Consider the following 20,832-nt stretch of genomic DNA (forward strand, 5'->3'; position numbering starts at 1 on the left):
TTGGATCAAATGCAAAAGAATGGTATCAGGTACATGAGCTTCAGTGGAGGTTGGATCGTTTATTCATAATAAGAGTGTATGGATAGAGACCCAAGAAGATGGGTAGAAGGGGTGTACTTGGGAGTTCTGATGACTTTTCATTCCTTAGCGCTCTCTTCTGATTTTCTCAGTTCCCTTCTGATTTTACTTTTTTTTTTTTTTTTGTCAGCAGCTGAGTCTGATGATGGAGTAGGTGGTATTAATGTTTGAGATGAGAGGAAAAAGTGTGCAAATGTCATCTAGGTGAGGAGAGTGAATTCATTGGAGAGTGTGGTAGCATTGCTGGAAACACTAAGGCTCTCACTGAGACCCATGGTCATGCATTTAAAATGAAGCCAGGTGGCTTCATGGTTATGTGTTTCTCTTAGCCTCATTTAGTTTCTTGGTCCAGGAAGGGAGTTGACAGAGAGTTGGGCTTAACTAGCGTTTCATTATACTGGGAGGTTCTTTTTAGTTTCCACATCATTCCTGAGCTGGAGGAGTTACAGGAGTCTTAAGACTAGTGCTTGGTGTGATTATCTTTCTTTTGCTTTGAAAGAATTTGAGGAAAGAATCTCTTCAGGACCCAGTGTTAACTGGCTCAAAGTCGTCATTTATGTCTTTCTGATGTGATTCGAGCTTTTATTTTTATTTATTTATTTAAAATTTTTTAATGTTTATTTACTTTTGAGAGAGAGAGAGAGAGAGAGAGAGAGAGACAGAGTGTGAGCAAGGGAGGGTCAGAGAGAGAAGGAGACACAGAATCTGAAGCAGGCTCCAGGCTCTGAGCTGTCAGCACAGACTTGAACCCATAGACCATGAGATCATGACCTGAGCTGAAGTCGGATACCCAACTGACTGAGCCACGCAGGCACCCCCTTTAAGAGCTTTTAAACTAAAAAACCCTTTTGTTCTCAGATGACTTTTGGCAGAAGTTCAAAGTCCACTCATTTTGTTGACATTAACACATAGCATTAGAAATTGTATGTACATGTTCATTCCCCAGTAGATATTTAAATGATTTACATTAATGTTGCATGTTAATAATGTTGAATTTATAGATATCTCCTTTGTTTTCTAATATCATTGGTCTAGTACATAAATGATTATATTGCACAGCTTATCAAGCATTTTTGTAGTTATGGGAATAAGTTACGATTTTTCATAGGTATTGAAAATTGAGCTTGCAAAATCCAGTTGGATCATGTCTTCTGATATGAAGTGAAAAGATTTTCTAAAAATTCATATCAGATTGTAATCTGCAAGTAAAGATATTAGATGATTTTAAGTTTAATGTTTTTCTAAAGTAATGTTAAAAGGTAACTGAATATAAGATTTTGTTAAAGGAAATGTAAAGGAAGATTAATCTTTGGTATAATGTATTGGAAAAATATCTAATCTAAGGATGGAAAGTGAATTTATTGGTCTGTGTAAATGAAAAGGTCTAAGGGTACCTGGGTGGCTCAGTCCGGTTAAACATCTGACTTTGGCTCTAGTCATGATCTCACTGCTTGTGGGTTCTGTGCTGACAGCTCAGAGCCTGGAGCCTGCTTCAGATTCTGTGCCTCCCTCTCTCTCTGCTCCTCCACTCTCACTTTCTTGCTCTCTCAAAAATAAAAGTAAACAGTAAAAAAAAAGTTTTTTTTAATAAAGGTCCAAAAGCAGAGTCCACTGTTAGGTTCCATTAGGTAAAGGTTTTGATGCTACTTCTCTGTGATTCTTTGCTCTGCCTCATATGCAGCAGATTTATATACCCTTGTGGATTTTAGTGTGGTTGGAAAATAATGGGCATATTTCCATACTGCACTATCCTTTCAAACTGACTGTTCTCTGCAGTGTTTATGACATATAAGAAAACTTTTTTCTTTCTGGTGTTATTTAACTTGTTTACATTAGTTTATGCTCTCATATATTTATATATTCATCTTTAATATAAATATATCTGGGTAGCATATGTTTCTTGTATTAAAGGAAATGTGAGATTGTGTAGCATATTTGTATTTAATGACTTGGGGGATGAATACAGATATAGTGGTATAATTTGAAATGATTTTATTTTTAGTTTGCAAAATTGTTATATAACTTTGGAGGAAATTTTTTCTGTTATTTATACACCTTTCATTTTAAAAGCTTTTGCCATGAAACTGCTGATTACCAAAAGGTTTTGTCATGAGTTGAACATTAGTGCATTCCTTAAACTCACAGCTTGCACTTTGGGAAGAAATAGCCTTGTTACTTCTTGTTTAAGTTAAAAAACAATTTCTGTTTTTATAAGTTAGATTGTTGTTTCAGTAAGCCAACTAGAGTTTATAATAATTTTTAGGAACAGAAGGAAGTCAGCATATGTGCACAACAATGCTTATATGCTGAAATGCTAGCATACCCTTTAGGTATTAAAATGAGACTAATGTTTAAGGGCATAGCTGACTGACAGTCTTATTTTGTGTCTTTTAAATTTTAAACTACTTTCATTTAAATATTAGAAATATAGGTAGGTTCTTTTCTGTGATCATTATTCATTCCAGTGTTTTAAATGCAACTTTTCAAAACTGCAAGATTATAGGGTGTGCTGTTGAAATAGTCTGATTGGTGATTATGTGTATGTGTGTGTGTGTATGCGTGTATGCATGTGCATGCACTTTAATTTCCTTTTTTAAGTAATAGAAAAAGTAATTTAGACCTGATGAACTCTAATTTCATTGCCAAGTGCAAGAAAGTGATAGATCAACATGTTTTCTATTTTGTTCTAACATGGGAGATGTGAGATAAACATTTATTCTTTGTTTACCACTGTATACATTTGTTTCATTTAAATTTCTGTTCCAGGGGTGCCTTGGTGGCTCAATCTGTTAAGTCTCCAACTCTTGCTTTCTTTTTTTGGTTCAGGTCATAATCTCAAGGTCTATGAGTTCCAGCCCTGCCTCAGGCTCTGTGCTGACAGTGCAGACTCTGCTTGGGATTCTCTTCTTTCTCCCACTCTCTCTGACCCCCACCCCCCTTCTCTCAAATAAATCAACTTTAAAATAAAGAAATAAATAAATTTCTTTCCAAATGTAAATAAAGTTCTATGGTAAAAAATATAATCGCCCCCCCCCCCAAAGCTTTGTACATGTTTAAAACCTTATGGAACTGGCTAAAGATATCATTATATTTAAATTCAAGGAATTTCTGCCTCATAATAACTATGGAAGGGATTATGAAAGAAATTTCCTCTTTAAGAAACTGGCACATTATTTTCCCAAGTTTGGAGAAAGTTATGTAGTTTTCATGCTGTTGTTACAGAGGTATTTTAATTCCCTACCACTTATGCTGCTGTTTAATGAAAAAAGCTAGAAAGGTAGAGTTGAGGAACAGTTACACTGTTTCCTTTACTTCATTATTTCTTCTTTTGCAAACTGAGGAAAGAACAATTCAGCTAATAGCCCTTGCTTCAAAATGTGAAGTAAATATTAGGTCTTAATACCTGAGTAAAGTTGCAAAGGTATATATAACTTTATAAAAGTTTTATGAGCCTGAACATTAAACTAAGTAGGAGAGAGATATAATTAAGGGTTTCTGCCTTCCAATATCTGAAAGAAAAAATAGAAGTAAAAGGAAAGCATCAGGTATCATAAGGAATAAAAATCAGGGCAGGGTAGTAAGGAGTTTCCAGTCAGATCTGAGCGTATTTTATACTAAACTCTGTCTTACCTGTATTTAAGGTTAAGCCTGGTAATTTGAACTATGAAAATAAGGACCTTCACTACTGAAAGCAGTGTATTGATTACATGCATGTTATTTATGTTGGTTTATTTATTTTTTTCTCAAAGTGAATTCCATAGATCACCCATACCAACATTATGGGTGGATGATTAGGAGAGAAAAAAATATCCTTGTCTCCACCTTAGATCTGTTGAATTAGAATGAGTGGTAGATGGGCCTCAGGATTCTTCTTTTGAAAATTATGAATTAGGGGCTTCTGGGTGGCTCAGTCAGTTAAGTGCCTGACTTTGGCTCAGGTAATGATCTCGTGGTTTGTGAGTTCGAGCCCCACTTCGGGCTCTGTGCTGACAGCTCTGACCCTGGATCCTGCTTCAGGTTCTGTGTTTCCCTCTCTCTCTGCTCTTTCCCTGACCCTACTCTGTCTCTCTCAAAAAATAAACATTAAAAAAAAAGAGAGAAATAGAATATAATACTCAGCCAGAAATTAAGCCATCCCTGTGGAGGCTGCCTTTTTTTTTTTTTTTTTTTTTTTAAGCTTTGCCTTTTTAAAAAATGTTTTATTTATTTCTGAGAGAGAGAGAGAAAGAGAGAGAGACAGCGTGGGCAGGGGAGGGTCAGAAAGAGAGGGAGACACAGACTCTGAAATAGGCTCCAGGCTCTGCGCTGGCTGTCAGCACAGAGCCCGATGCGGGGCTCGAACCCACGAACCATAAGATCATGACCTGAGTCGAAGTTGGATGCCTAACCGACTGAGCCACCCAGGCACCCCTGGAGGCCACTTTTTTAGGCAAAGAGACTTAAACAATGGAATGCACAAAAGGCCACGGCGACCACCTGGCTGAATCCATCAGGCGACCCACCCAAAATATCCATTGACACACGTTGACAGTGGGCTACTGACAACTAGGCACAGTTATCAAAAAAGTGAAAATTTCATAGGTCACCACACCTCTTCACCTTCCCTCCTAAAAGCAGCCCCTCCCCACTGCCTGTTTTCAGACAGCCTCTCTTCTGCTGTCCCGCCCAACAGTCCCTTGTGGTGTACTCAGTAAACTGTCTCCTTTGTTCTGCGTCAGGTGGCTTCTTTCAGCTCTGGGCCACTGGCTTCCACCCCCACTGTGGAGCCACATACGGAGGCACCCATCCGATGGAGAGTCAGCCCATTTAGCCACCACACCTACTCTATGTAGACACTGGCTTCCACCACAGGGAGTAAAAAGGAGAATGAGGCCTGCCTTTAAAAGCCTACATTTCGTGTAATATTACAGTATTCAAAACCTCCATTTCATGTTATAAACCTCACAAAAATAGGTAAAACAGAGTAAAATGGCTTTTATATTGGCCTACTTTATCAAATTATTGTTTACCTTTTTTTGTGTCAAAAAAGCCTAAAATGCACCCCAAGTGAACTGGGCTCCACTCACCTATGGAGGACAGCCAGAACTTCAGTTTAGGAGTCTGGACTACGTTAGCTTCTCTAGACAGTAGGCTGTTCCTTTGCCTAGTCTGGGGTTAAGGTGGTATGCCCCTTTTAATGTACACATATTTAGTTGGCATTTTTATTGTATTGTAATTAGTGGGTTGAGGGATTTTAGAACCCCTTGGTAGTCATGTAGCATTCCAAATACATTTTATAGAAAAGTTTTGATTTCAGGTATAGTAGAGAGATAATTAAGTTAAAAGGTGTGTGTGTGTGTGTGTGTGTGTGTGTGTGTGTGTGTGTGTGTTTAATTTCATCAATGGGGCTATTGCCCAAATCTCTTCAAAGAAAATTTAAGAATGTCTCCTGAGCAAAGAAAATTATTACGTGTGGTGAACTCTTTAAGTCATAGACGAAGGTCATGGCAGTCTGAGTGTATTTAAAAAAGGTTTTCTATCTGCTTGGAAAGCAAATGAAGCAGTCATTACTAACTTTAAAATTATAGCTATGAGAAGATTTTTGCTAGAGGTGAAAGATCAAGATCATCACAGTCCAAATGGAGACAGAAAGTTCAATTTCTGGCTTATCAGTCAGGCATGAAACATTTCAGGGTTATTTTGCATTAGCAGTGGGGAGTTGATCTTGCTAATCCAATGCATGAAGATAAGATTCATTGAAACATTTATAAAGGCATTTAGAGTAGATCTGATCAGCAGAGAGCAGACTTGAAGTGAGAAGGAAATCTGACCTGTCAGTCACTGTCTCAGCTTTAGCAATCACTCAGCTTTGCTGTGCCTTGCCTTTCTCTTCTGTTAAATGGGGTCCACTACTGCTTTTGCTTGCAGTGGAAATGCCTCCTGGAGAAATCTTATATCTGAAAAGGCTTTCTGTGTTGAGCCCTCTTGCAAGCTGGCTTATGTGCACTTACTTCCCTGCAGCCTCCTGTGCACTCTGGGAAATGGTAACCATTCTTCCTCTCTGACAGATTAAGGAATAGGATAGCACCCATAGCAGCAGCAGCAGCAGCAGCAGCAGCAGTGAGAAATTGTATGTAACTACTCTTCTTCCTTATCTACCTTTTAACGTTGGTCTCATCTTCTGGGTAGGATTAGTATTCTTATAAGCCCTGCCAAAGATTGACTGTGTTTGTTTTAAGCTGCTATAAAACTTGTTTGAAATGTACTTAGATTTCTCAAGAATTTTGTTTGTGTGTAACTTAGAATTTTCTCATTTAACCCCTTAATGTCTCTCAAATTGTCTTCCATTCTCCCACTCTGAACAAAAGGGTTTCCTTAATGGTTGGCAGTGATTTGTGTGCACCAAATTCAGTGGCCAATTCTCAGTTCTTGTCCTCCATGACTTAACTAGCCTTTGACACCATGGCTACTTGCCTCTTCCTTTTACTTCCTCGATGCTCTTCTTTACTATCTCTCTTCCTCCGTCTCTCATCATTCTTTTTCTTCTCATCAGGCTCCTTTTCCATCCCAGTGGGAATGTCTTCCAGGGCTCTGATCTTGGAACACTTGTTTAGCATTGCCAGATTCCTGAAACTGGGTCCTTCTCTCCATGGCTGAAGTCTTTTGACCCCCTCCTTTCAGTCTGTCTCTGCTTCAGACATAGGGACCAGTCTTGATCTTGGGTGAGAAGTGTTTAAACAACACCAACTTAACACGCTGTGGCGCAGCATCACCACCTGTACTGCTAAGCCATCTGACCTTTAGCAAAGGATGCACTCACCCAGGAATCAAAGCAGATGTTTGATTCCTGTCTTTATCATTATTTACCTGGTGTTCTAAGTGGTCACCAGGTAAGCCTGGGACCGCTCTCTCTGAACCTTGGTTTCCTCATCTGAGGAGCAATAGTATTTGCACCTTTATTTCATGGGATTGCTCGCAAGGATCTCATGAAATCATATGCAGAAGTACTGCTAAATTGTTCAGGAATGTATGAAGCAAGCATTGGCATCATAATTGTAAAGATCTGTCACTGATGGGCTCACCTAGTTATCATTGCTTTCTCAAGAATTTGATTGGCAGAGTTTACTTATTCACTTCATTCATCCTTTCAAAAATATATATTGAATGCTTGCTATGGCTTGTTATATATATAGTACCTTCATAAAATTTTTAGTTGAGTAAGTGATATAAAACAAAACACTAAATTGCAATATAAGATGGCTAGTGTTTAAATTTATAAGATGGTGAGTGTGTAAATAAATTTAATAAACTGGATAATTCCAGTTTATTAGTTTTTATTAGTTTATATTATAGGTCTTCAATATTTTTATATAAATATTTCTTACCATAACCAAGAATATTAGTAAGATTACTCCTTCTGGGAATGGAAAGGCACGGGGAAGCATATTAGTAGTAGAAAGATTGCTTTGGGAATTTATTTTTTATTTAAAAAATTTTAAGTTTAAAAAATTTTAAGTTTATTTATTTCGAGAGAGACCCAGAGAGCGAGCAAGGAAGGGGCAAAGAGAGAATGAGAGAGAGAATCCCAAGCTGGCTTCCCCCTGTCAGAGTGGAGCCTGATGCAGGGCTCAAACTCACAAACTGTGAGATCATGACCTGAGATGAAACCAAGAGTTGGATGCTTATGTGACTGAGCCACTCAGGCACCCTGTTTTGGGAATTTAGAGCCAGATAGAGGGGGATGAACTGATTTGCAGGATGTTTCCTCTAAACTCTAAAGCCTGGAAAACCACCCTAGTTCTGTTCCAAGCCAACAAACCAACCCACCACAAAAACAGTCAGGCACCTTGTCTCCCTTGAATAGTTCTACATAAACGTTGAAAGTTTGTTATCTAATTCTTTTTCAGTATCAGAATGTATGCATATATTAGAACCAACATAATATATTTTTCAGTAATATGGTTTATTGGAATTAATTACATTTTAACTATCAAACTCTCTTTCTCGGGAGATACTCTGGGTTTATTAGTGATCTTGAGGAAACACTAGTTTAAACAACACACAACTTATTTGTTAGCTAATCTAATTTGATTAATATTTGTATTTGTTGTCTTATTATAGAGAATTTGATTATTTTTACCTTTATTTCCAGATTGTGGGTATGTAGCTTTTTTAGGTTCTATGACTTACTGTGCATAGACTACATTCCACTGACTTATGTATTTGTGTATATTTATAAAGCTGTTACTACTGAAAATAGGAGACTTGCTCCCAATAATTTGTTAAACCCTGGAGTTCCAAAAACATCAATAAATTGGATCTGAAAAGACTTAGTGTCTTCCCTTGGCCTTATCCCTAACCAGCTCTGTGATCTTGGGTATTCTCTTTTTTAGCTTTTTAATTGATTGTATATCAATTAATGGACAAGTCTATATGTTATGCTGTGCTCACTACAAGTGTGGCTACTATCTGTCATCATACAACTTTATTACGATACCACTGACTATATTCCCTATGCTGTGCCTTTCAACCCTGTGGCTTATTCATTCCATAAGTGGAAGCCTGAATCTCCCATTTCCCTTCCCCCATTTTTTCCATTCTATCACCTTCCCTTCTGTTATTATCTACAGTTATTATCTACATTTATGCTCAGAGGACCAATATAAGTGAAAGGAGGTCATCTGTTATTTTAAGCTGTTTGCTTGTTGGTGAAATATGATTAACTTTATTGCATTAATTGTAGATCTTAATGCTTTCTCAGGTTACCTTTCCTTATGAGATTATATGCTTCCTCAAAGAGAATGGTATTATACATGTATCTTTCATATGGAAATATTCAGGATCTATCAGATTAAAGGAATCAAGCTTAATCGTTACTGCATTGCTACAAACTTTGAAAATGATCCTTTTAAACTTTACTTGCATTATGAAGATATCAGATCGTGTCTCCTAAGCACCTAATGAGAACATTCTGCTTAGTGCAATAAGATTTGCAAGCAGATTATTCATGACCAAGAACACTTGGGTCCAAACTAATGGTCTGAATATATTGAGTGGGACTGAGCTGTATTCTAAGATATTGGACTTGCAGGGCCCTCTAAATGAGTGATTTTCAATTTAAAAAAAATTACAACCCACAGATAGAAACTGAAAAGTTTCTAAAGTATAGTTACTCTATGTATACTTCACTTTATCTTCTCCTTTCCCCTCTCCCCACTTCCCTCCACCTTCCTCCTTTCCTTCCCTTCCTCTTCCTTTCCCCTCTTCTGTTTTGGAAAGAAAATGCCAATCAGTATTCACTAAATTGATTTTGTGAACTACAGTTTGAAAAATACTATCCTAAATTGTAGTGGAAAGCTGCCATCCATATTTCCTCTTGAGTCAGCTCTTCTGATCCTCTGGACAGACTTATTGGCCTTTGATTTATTCACAGGGGGACTCCTGGCCGCCTGTTATTTGCAGATGGCTCCTTTGGTGTTGGCCTTCAGACTGTCCCTGATCAGTTCTTCTGCTGTTTGTGGTCAGTTGAGCCGTCTGCTCCTGTAGTACACACCTCTTCATCCGCCTGTCTACCAGATGAAGTCCTGCTCGTCAGTCAAGGCCTAAGTCAAATACTGCTTCCCTTTGCAGAAGGGAAGCCTTTGCAGCTGCCCAGTCAGAATTAATTTTTCCTGCCTTCCCTGGTACTTCTTTTGGGTCTCTGTCATGACATTCACCGTTTATCAGATTGTTTTGCTTGTATTTGGCTCGCCAACCAATTTTTGAAGTTTATTGTCAGGAACTGTTCTTGGATCTCTTTAATGCTGTACCAGGGTATTTGTAATAACAATGGCAAAGGAGCATTTGGGTAAGCTAGAGAATGACTCTAGTTTCATCACAGTCATACAACGGTCCCAACAAAGTTGTTCAGAGCAATGATGAAGTCACTTCCATGAAAGTAATTTCCATACATTTGTGTTCTCAATCTCTCCTTCAAGGAGCTTTTCATAAACTTACTGTGCCAGAATAAAGTGGGATAGATTTGAACAATATTCTGTCTAGATTAGTCCTACTTTCTCATTAATGCAAATACATTTTAAATTTTGTTGAGAGAGCTTATTGTGGGAAGTTTTCAGTTGATGCCCCATAGTGCTTCTTATTTAATGATCCTTCAGATATTGACTCAGACAGTGGGATTACAAAGTTCCAGTTTAATTACAATTATATTAAGTTCACACGGCTTTGAAAATGGTACACTTTCTCAAATAGGCAGACCGTGATAGTTTAATTCTGAAAAACAGTCTGAGAAATGAACTGTATGAGGTCAAGCGTATTTATATACTTATACATACTAATGTTTTTTAAGTGCAAAATGAGTTAACCTATGAAAAACACTCTTTGATTTTTTATGGCTCTCATTTTCAGAGACAACAGGGACTGATATGCCTTAACTCTCACAGAAGTTTACATGAAGTCCTTATCAAAATAAGCTATCATAAATACTCATTACATTTGTGATATGCAGTTGCTGGTGTGCATTTATTGTTTTCGTTCCTCCAAAGTGTGATATTTCCAGTTCCTCAGTTTTAACTACCAACTATTCTGTTGGGTTGTTTGCATACTTGCTGTTAAAGGTGGGGCGCATAGTCACATTTTCATATGAAAAATGAGAGCCGGCATTAAAATTAAAAAAAGATCCACTGATGCTCAAGTAGTCTATAAAGAGACATGAATTCTGTTGGTTTGATATCATCATCTTTTTGTAAATAACCAAAGATAGAATTTTGTTGGAGGAATTATGTAGTTCTCTTTAAAAAGTTTCCATTTTCAAATTGTGTTTGAAATACTTTTTAAAAAAATTTTTTTATTTGGGAGAGAGAGAACATACACACATGTGCGTGAGTGTGAGTGAGAGTGAGCGAGCGGCAGAGGGATAGACAGAGAATGAATCTTAAAAAGGCTCCATGCTCAGTGTGGAGCCCAACATGGGGTTTGATCTCATGACCCTGGGATCATGATCTGAGCCCAAATCAAGAGTTGGGCACTCAACTGGCTGAGCCACCCAGGCACACCTGAAATACTTCTGAGAGTAAAAGAAGAGCCTACTTTTAAAAAAACGTTTATTTATTTATTTTTGAGAGTATGAATGGAGGAGGGGCAGAGAGAGAGGGAGAGAGAGGACCTGAGGCAGGCTCTGCACTGTAAGCGGAGAGCCCAATGCTGGGCTAGAACTCATGAACCACGAGATCATGACCTGAGCCAATGTCAGATGCTTAACCCACTGAGCCACCCACATGCCCAGAAAAGAGCCTACTTTAAGAAACAGTCTGCCTATGGTTGATGAAGTTTTAGAACTTTGGGCCCAATTCATTATAAATTGATTATCAATAGAGAAAGAGCCTTTTACTGTTTGGAAGGAGCCTAACTTCAGGTTTTTTACAGTCTTTTAGGGACATGAAGAAATAGTAGCATTTTTCTGCACTTTCCTTGTTTCTGACCTTGTTTCTGAAGGATAAAAATGCACAGCAGGATGATGGAATGACCCAGGACTGTAACCATGCACGGTCCAGGGAGCGCTGTTAACTTTTGTGGGCAATTCCTGTGTTCTAAATGGAGTTAGCTAGCTGCTGACCCACACAGTAAGAGACAACTGCGATCACAGTAGGCTCTTGTCATCGAAATAATAATAGCAGGGCTTTTATAGCATATGGTATATGTCAGTCCTTGTCCTCAGTGCTTTACATGCATTAATTCCTTTAGTCCTGTTAACAGTCTTTTGAGTTAGGCACTATTATTATTATTCCCATTTTATGGATGAGGAAACTGGCACAAAAAGAGATACAGAAACTTGTCCAGCGTTATGTAGCACAGAAGAAGAGCTGTGATTGTAAACCAGGTGCTCTGCTTTCTGTGACTGTGTTCCTATCTTTCCCTTTTCTGTCAGTCCTTCAGTTAACACTGGAGCTAGGACAGATGGCGTTCACAGCCCTCCTTCTCTACATGGCTTAGTGCCTGTGCTACCTTGGTGAGAAAAATAAAGGTTGACTTATAAGTAGACCCAGAAGCTAGTAGCTGGAGAAAAAATGATCCCTGTGAAGATGTGTAGGCATTGATGTTTCCACCTGACTGCAGGTCTCTCTTCAGAGCGCTTTCCCATCCCTCTGCCGGGCCCTGCGGTACGCACCCCGCCCAGGCACGTGCAGCACAGCAAAGGCCTGTGTGTCTCACCGAGGCTTCCATTCGATGGCAGGCAGTGTAGATTTCTTATTCACAGTTGTATCCTCTGTGTCTAGTGCAGCACCTGGCATATGTCAGGGGCATAGTAAATATATTTGAAGTGGTTAATATTTTTGAGGAATGTGTTTAAATCTAGCCCTATCCAGGTCATGATTTAAATATGTCCTATTAAGGCAATAATTCTTGTTTTACTTCATCTCATATTAAGTAAACTTGTGTGAATATCATATAGTTTTACAGAAAAATCAAGGTACGTAATTGGCTATGTCTTGCAATATTTTTTAAAAAAATTTTTAATGTTTACTTATTTTTGAGAGACAGAGACAGGGCATGAGCAGGGGAGGGGCAGAGAAAGAGAGACAGACATAGAATCTGAACCAGGCTCCAGGCTCTGGGCTGTCAGCTCAGAGCCCAACGCGGAGCTCAAGCCCACAAACCGTGAGATCATGACCTGAGCCGAAGTTGGACGCTCAACCGACTGAGCCACCCGGGTGCCCCAACAATATGTTCACTTTTCTCAATTATTCACAACTACTCTGAGTCATCTAAACATCAGCAGCCACAGCCACTTAGATGGTGGCAGCCTCTAAAATGGTGGGCGTGATGTCTAGAAGGAAATAAAAGACCTACTGCTTGGAAAGAAATAGAAGACTTCTATGAGGTTGATCTTATATTTTCAGATCCATTCAGAGATGAAAAACATATACAGACATTTTAGTAGCTGAATGGACATTGAGTCTGTTTTTTTCCCTTATTTTGGATGGTCTTAAACTGTCTAGTCAAATAAATATCTCATGTGGGAAAAATGATTTTGACATTAGAAGACATTCATAGGTACTCAATAAATGTTTTTGTTCGGCACAAATGATGTGGTAAAAAAAATTCTTTTCCTTAAAATAAACAGTGATTTTTTTTTTCCTCTGTGGAGGTTTCAGAATTAAAATATATATAAGAATACTTCTTTAGGTCATTTTCTATTATGATAAATATATTTAAATTATTTTGTATATTTTTTACATACTCTTACATGTATTTTCTCTTTTGAATTTCCTAACAATTGTATGAAGTAGGTAAGACCAGTTTTATATTACCGTGATTTTTGTAGTTGGTCAAATTAGGATTTATAGGTGAGGTCCCTTGACTAAAGTCACACAGCTGGAAACTATGGGCTCCTTCTCCAGGCCACCTCCTTACCCTTATACAATATCTCAAGCAAAAACAACAGAATTCCGGGAAGGAACACCTGGATCTCATGCTGGCTCCTCATTACAGGTGGATGATATGAAATTGTTCTGAGAGATGAATGTCAATGCACTATTAACTTAAAACACATTATTGAACACTTGCAGTTTACAGAGCACTGAACTAACATTTTGAGGAACAGGGAGGTAGAGTACAAAGAGAATCCAGCGGTAGTCTGCCTTCACAGAGGTTGGTAATGAAACAGGGGAAATAGGCAGGAGCATACACAACAGGTGAGTGTTGCATGAGCAGGTGGCGTCAGTAGGGAGGGGGCTAGAGAGGTCCCTAGAGCTTGAGCCAGGCCCACAAATTCTGGTTGGGAAGGTGGTCCTTGGAAGGGAGCGGCTTTCAGGTTCCCTCCTAGTGGTTAGGGAATTGTTTGAAAGCCCTTCTGAGTGAGGTGAAGATAAACTTGTTCCCAGATCCAAGCTGGAGGGGTGGCCCTCACAAATCCTGTCCCAGCGGTCTGGATGGCTCAGCATCCTTAGTTACCTGCTTGTGGGAGGAGGACCACAGGCTGGCGGAGGATGCAGTCACATCGTGACTGACAATTTCACCGCAAATGTTGCTTCCTTATAGTGACCTGGTGGCAGAATTAATCACTTTGCTGTGCCCCACGGATACAGAATCTGAATGGAAAAACCAGAAACCACACTGATGGTGTGGGTGGGTCTGTGGTACAGGTAGGCCAAACCTGTACACGTCATGGCAGCTGTAGAGTTAAAAGAAAAGCTCACCAGTGCCATAGTCACAGAGAGAACCTTCAAGTACATCTCGGCAGTTTCCATTACCTACTGGTTGAGAAGGTGATAGCAAACCTGAGGTTTCTTTCTATGCCTCAAACAGGAGAGGGCTTTTGAATTTGTTTTGGTACCAAAGATCCAAGCTTTACCACCAGGAAGCCAACCCCCGCAGGAACACACAGCCACCAGTATTCTAGCTACTATATTAAACTATAAGACACAATGTAGATGGTTTTTCTTTAAATGTTATTTAAATAAAGATAGCAAATTAACTTCAATGTTAAGAACCCTATTAGTACATATCTCTTTCCTCCCTAAATCCATACTGTTGATTAGCTTGAATAAAATATTTCCTGGCAGTAGATACATGTTATTTAGTGTTAACTGGGGGAAATGATTAATTTAACATATGTGAACATGCTTTGCAAATTACAAAACATTACAGTTACTTTGTTATTAGGTTACTGCTATTAGATGATGCTATTAGATGACTGGCTTTTAAAAAAACTGTTGATTAGAAAGTCTAATTGATATAGTTAATTGAGTTAGGTATTGAATTGTCTTATTGTATGTTGTGTTACCACTTTGGGTGTTAGGAGTTAAGTGTGATTATTGTCCACCTTGGTTTAGAAAATCATAGTTTTATCATGATACCTGAAAAAACATTTATAGTGTTTTCTCTCTTCCTTGCCTAAATTATTTCACTTGTTTCTTTTTGCCTCAAAAGGCTGGGAAAAGAGACAAGAGAGTGATATGATAGTCTACCTGATTTTTTTAAAAGCTTCTTCACTTTTCTCTTTGTATTTTTAAAATCTATGTCTTTATCTTTTGAACTTACCCCTTTCTCGTTCCTGCCCTTTACCTGTTTATCTTTCATCATGGTCTCTCCCTCTTTTTTTCTGGTGAATTGTAGTTCCTCCACTAAGTCTTAAGCAAGTTGGACTCTGTGGTAGGTTTCTGCATGATCCTCTGGCACCTTTGGTCTTGTCACTGTCTTCAGTGTCATCTCTTAATGTGTGGCCTCTTTCTAGGGCCATAATTGTATTTCAGCCCAGAGAGGGACATCTCTGGTTTCCAAATCATGAACCTGGCCTTCCAAGGACAGAGGCATGCACATCCCTGGCACAACCTCTTCCAGAGCTGTCGGGGTTCATCCATCTGCTGGCAGTCGTAGCCTCTGAAGGTCCTCTAGGACAGCAGATTACCTTCCACACTGGCTCTGTGTACAGCAGGTGTTTGCAGGGTCCATGGGACTCCATGGGGCATTCTGCCCACAGCACCAAGATGTTCGGAAGCTTCCTGTGGGATGTGTGACTAATGTGTGGCTCTGTTTCACTGTGACCACAAGACCCATCCCAAAGCCTGCTGCTGTCATGTACCCTCAGGCCTTCCTTCAAGGCAGCTACCTACTCTTTAAAGTACTGCTTCCAAAGCCTTCTCAAAATGAATCACTGCAGCTTTATTTGGAAATTGCGGAAGTCAAGGAGATAGATGGCCACCTGAGAGGACCTTGAGCTATAACTATAACTCTCTAAAAATCTCCAGTCAGAGTCAAATCATATAATCTCTTTAAACTCCGTCTTGTATGATTCTGTAGAAATAATTCTCCATTTGGTTTCAGTGTTAGGGTCTTAGAGGAAATTGGTTTGGTTATCCTGATTTTTACTCTTTGGCTTCTTTTCTGACATCCCCCCCCCCCCCCCCGAGTAGTGACAAAGGTTGGGGGTGGGATGATAGAAGACCATTTACTTAAATCCATACCAAAGTTGTATTCTGTTTCTGCATTGGCTCAGTCTAAGCCAGCACAGAATATTAACTCATTTGGAGAATCAGCCCAATTCATTTATTTCGTAAGTGCTCAATTCATACTAAAGAAAGTAAAGGAAATTCACAGTGTTGCAAGGAAATGAACTGATTTCCTCTATCTGTCTGTTTAATTAGGTATATTTTCTCAGATTGACACAATTTAAAATTTCTTATTTTGGTGATTTTTTTAAAACAACTCCCATTCTTTTGTATAAATTATACTAATTAGATAACAATAATAATGATTTTTTTCTCTTAAAAAAACCCTATTGATTAAGTGACTCTGCTGGTTAATATATGTATCATACACCTCTAGTTGCTTTCTAATATCTATTCTCCCTTCTTCTTTAGAGCAGGACCTCTAAGCTGGGCACAGTGCCATTCAGCTCAACACTGTGTTTACTAGACTTTGTGGTGTTCTGATGGCCATGTCACTAAATTCCGGCCAGTGAAATGTAAATGGAAGTATTGCACGTCACATCCAAGATGTCTCCTTAAAAGCTGGTGGTGCAGCCTTCATTTTCTTTCCTCCCTCTGTTCACTGGAATGTTGGCCTGATGGCTACAGCTTGAGGAGCAGTCTTAGATTGGGAGACAAGCTGCTAATGAGAGTGGAGCAGCAAGAATAGGATTCTGGGTCCTTTTGACCATGGGACTGCCATACCTGGGATTGCCTACCTCCAGGCTTCTTTCACAAGCCTACCTCTCTGTATAAGCGTCGTTATTTGGAGTAGTTTTTTGTATGCAACTAAACATGATCACAATTAATGTAAAATATATGAGTATAATTTTCAAATAATGGGATATAATAAAGTACACTTAATACTGGAACTATACTGACTATATTTAAAAATAGTGTGATATTTAGAAACCACTTGAAGGGCTAATTTCTGGGTCCAATATAACTTAATAGTGTGCAGTATTATAAAAAAGATTTCATTGGTTTTCTTGAATATTTTACCTCTTTTGATTCATTTGGAAATGCAGATTGGTACTGAGAATTAGTTTTATTATTTAGCAGCAGTATTCTTAATGCTAAGTACAAAACTCTGGACATTTAGGGGGATTTTTGGAAATATTCTTTCTGGAATCCTTTTGGCTAATATATTCTGAGACTGATTTTGTGCTTTTTTTGTTGTTGTTTCTTGAATGATGGTGATAAGAATACATACAGTTAAGTGTGATTGGCAATGCATTAAATACAAACTCCGTCTTCCTCCCTCTCCCCAGCTCATGGCAACCCCCTTTCTTGTTTTCCATATCCATGAATTTGACCCCTCAAGAAACCTCATATAGGTAGAATCCTATAGTATTGGTCTCTTTGTGACTTGCTTGTTCACTGATATATTGTCTTTCTTTACTTGGGGAATTATTTGATCATAAATGAATTATTATTGCATAAGATTGTCTTTTTTACATTCATCGTCTGAAAATTTTCATCTGTAGTGCTAATTTCAGTGAATGTTAACAGAGTAGATAGTGTTATGATAAAATAGGGTATTTGAATCATTAACTTAATGTAATACAGTCCAAAGTAGAAGTCACTATGTAATTTGGCATTTTTGATATTGTAAAGACAATTGAAACATAAAACAAGGACTTTATATTAACAGATATGCCACATGAGATGAATATATTAGGTATTTATTTAGTCTGGTGAGTTTGCTGTCATCCTGTTTAAGAACATGTCATATTGTAGTGTATCATTTGATTTCATATATTATCTGAATAGAGTAGAAATAGATAAAATGTGATTTTAGGATAAAATATTAAAGTTCACAGATTAAGCGGTTATCCCACTTGGTTTCTATTCTATGTGTGTAACAAATAGTAAATCAGCCATTCTCTCTCAGAATGTGTAGATTTTTAGGATTGAACAATAATCCCTAAAAGGAATTAAAATGTTGATGTCATTTGTTGCCTTGGGGAAAATACTAATGATCTTTGTTGTTTGAAAAATAACAATTTGTCCTTGACTAAACTGTTTTGTTTTTGTTTGTTTTGTTTTTTAAACTTGTATCACTTCTTGCTCCCTCTTGGTTTCCTCAGAGACACTTTATAAAGGTATGTTTCAGTAAAACCTTCCTGCTAGATTGGTAGCTAAGATTCTTTCAACAAATCCCAATTAAAAGAAGAAATATGATAGGGAGTTGGCCTAATGGGAGGTATGCAACTGTATTTGCAAATCTTAGACATCATCCCACTATTTTGGTGTAACCCTTCAGCTGACAATTAAAATCTTTGTTTTATTAGTCATCACCCAACCCTAACAGATGGGTGAAGAATTAATCTGATTTGTATTTTCCCCCACAACTTTCTCTTACACATTGTAACATTCTATGATTCACATTCAGTGAGTTCTTAAAGATAGTTGATAGGCCATACAGATATAATATTTATATACTATTAAAATTACACCAGAGTAAAACCACACAGAACAGAAGAGCTTCTAAGACCCCTATAGAAATTTGAAGACAATTTTGATACTCTCGTCCACTTGAAAAAAAAATCTGCCTAATACCATAATGTTTTTTCCCTTGCCAGGACCCTCCTTGCCTGGTGTCATTTCTTGAGCTCTCCTGGGAGGAGATTAGTCTAAAACAACAAAGTAGCCAGATGTCTGGTTCTGAGAGAGTCCCAGAGGCCAGGCTACGGTAGGCAACAGAAACCACGTGGGGCTGAAGATCAAAGATACCTGAGAATTACTTATGGGCACATAATATGTGTCATTCCCATTATTAACAGTCTGAGAAAATTTGTTTCTCTAATTAACCCTTTTGTTGGAGTAACCTTAAATTTTAGTGAGTATATTTCTTTTTTGATATGTGTTCTTTTGTGTGGTTTTGGGGAAGTGTACCTATCAAAAAAGAGAAATGAAAAGGCACCCATGTACTTGATTGAAATCTCTAAGCACTGTTATTCTCATCCAAAGTAGATACGCTATCCAGTGTGTATTCATTTATCATGAAATAAGTGGCATGGTGGTTCTAAGTTAAAATTACAAATTAATAGTAGGAGCTACATGTTTTAATGTGTGAAGAGCTCTTCTTAAAGCCCTAGCCCTTACTTTAAAAAGTACAATTATTTCAACTTTTAACTGCTTTAGAGTGGAAATTTTTAGATCACAGCTTCCTGGTCTTAAAATGAATTCAGAATAAATCCCAGTGGTGGGCAATCTGTACCTTATTAATAGTTGACCTCTTTCTTTTCACATTGGTATTATAATGAAATGCTAATTAAACATTCTTGATATCCTTTACCTGTTTGCTTTATAGATACAATTTTACATTGTTTAGACATAGACTAATTTGGAAAATATGAATACATTTGTTCTTTTGAGTTTGTTTTAATCCTAAAGGCTCTAAAAGCTTTTAGCTGAATTTATTCCAAGGGATGGGTAAAAATCTAATTATAACTTTTGATGTGTTAGCCTCTAGATGACAGCATCAAAATAGAGAACAAAAGATTCCACTTGGCCTTGCCACTTGTTTTTGTTTCAGTTCAACATCATCGCGTAACAACAAAATCGTGTAAAAGCCTTATTCCTGCTTTCCTTGAGATATAATCATAAACCATTGTTACCAAGAGCCAGCTCTAGCGGTTTTAAGTGCTACAACACATTCTTTAACATCTAGTAATATAAACTTGGCATAAAAGCTGTAAAAATGTCTTTAGACCTAATTGGAGATATGTGTTAGCAATATAGTGCAGAGATTTCATATTCTTTGTGTAGTGGTCAAGGCTTCTTTTAACCCCTTGAGGAAAATGAAGCTCCTAGGAGCAGTTTGTAAGGATTAATTGATTTATCTCTTTGCTTCTAGATTTAAGTATTGAAGCAAGAATAAAATTGGCTTCTTGCACAAAGAACTGGAGAGACAACTGTATTTTTTTTTAAGAACAGAATTTGTGTTACTTTAGTGACAAAAGGTGATCTGTGTTTTCACTCCTTACACCTGTGTTTCTCTTACTGCTCATCCCAGCGTCAACAATACCATTTATTATCACCAAGGAGACTGGTTAACCGTTTTCCTATTTTGAGTACAAATTGAGTTCAGTTATGATTGCTGTGCCATAGACATATCTAAGCTCCCGTTACCAGCTTACTTGAAACAGGTAGTATTTGGAGTAATGGAACACTTCCCAGTATCCGGATATTATTGTCAGTTCCTTGGAGTCAGTTATATAGCAATATTTGTTCTTAGAGTCATAGTTCCAGGACGAAGGTCCAGTGGTGGAAGGAGCATTCCATTCTGTTGTGGGTCAGGGGGCTGTTCTTGTTTCCTCCTCTCAAGGACTCCTCACTTCCTCCCCTTCCCTCCTCACCCCCAAGACACACATGCTTGTGTATGTATACACATTTAAAATAGGGATTTGCTAAGGAGAAGACCAAAAGGTAACTCCTTTTTTTTAAATTTTATTTTTTATATCTTTCAGAAGTTGCCAATGCCAATGTTGCTGGTCACTGACCTGTTAATGTATTCATCTTGAGTCGCTTCATTGGCTATTGGTGCTCTTTCCCCTCCCCCCTTCTCCTCTCTTCCCATTTACTTTATGGACCATTATTGTATCATCTTTGGGGACATCTGTCCCTCAACACTGTGTACAGAGAAATGTTGAATTATGCTTGAAAATATAAGCATTACTGAATTTAAGGAGGTGAAGAGTGTTAGTTTTCTAGTTCCTGCTTTTTATTTATTCACTCTACCTTCCTTACTCATAGATTTCTTTGTATATAACCTCCTCCTCTACCTGTCATATTTTGTTTCCCT

General features: G+C 38.0%; 1 protein-coding gene across 8 annotated transcripts in view; it reads left to right on the forward strand.

Moving 5' to 3' along the window:
* Nucleotides 1-20,832, forward strand: part of SLC10A7 (solute carrier family 10 member 7) — a 261,321-nt gene that overhangs the window by 21,341 nt on the left and 219,148 nt on the right. Inside the window, exon 5 of one of the 8 annotated variants that reach the window (XM_039254309.1) lies at nt 16,416-17,251. The exons of 6 other annotated variants lie outside the window; for them this stretch is intronic. In XM_039254309.1, the coding sequence (XP_039110240.1) occupies nt 16,416-16,487 (72 nt within the window). In that variant the 3' untranslated portion in view covers nt 16,488-17,251. Of the gene's footprint in view, nt 1-9,490; nt 10,063-16,415; nt 17,252-20,832 lie in introns of those variants that run through there. One more of the 8 variants, XM_039254311.1, reaches the window with a different exon arrangement.

This window comes from Hyaena hyaena, unplaced genomic scaffold (assembly GCF_003009895.1).
Source record: "Hyaena hyaena isolate Hyena2069 unplaced genomic scaffold, ASM300989v1 scaffold_476, whole genome shotgun sequence".
Classification (NCBI taxonomy): Eukaryota; Metazoa; Chordata; class Mammalia; order Carnivora; family Hyaenidae; genus Hyaena; species Hyaena hyaena.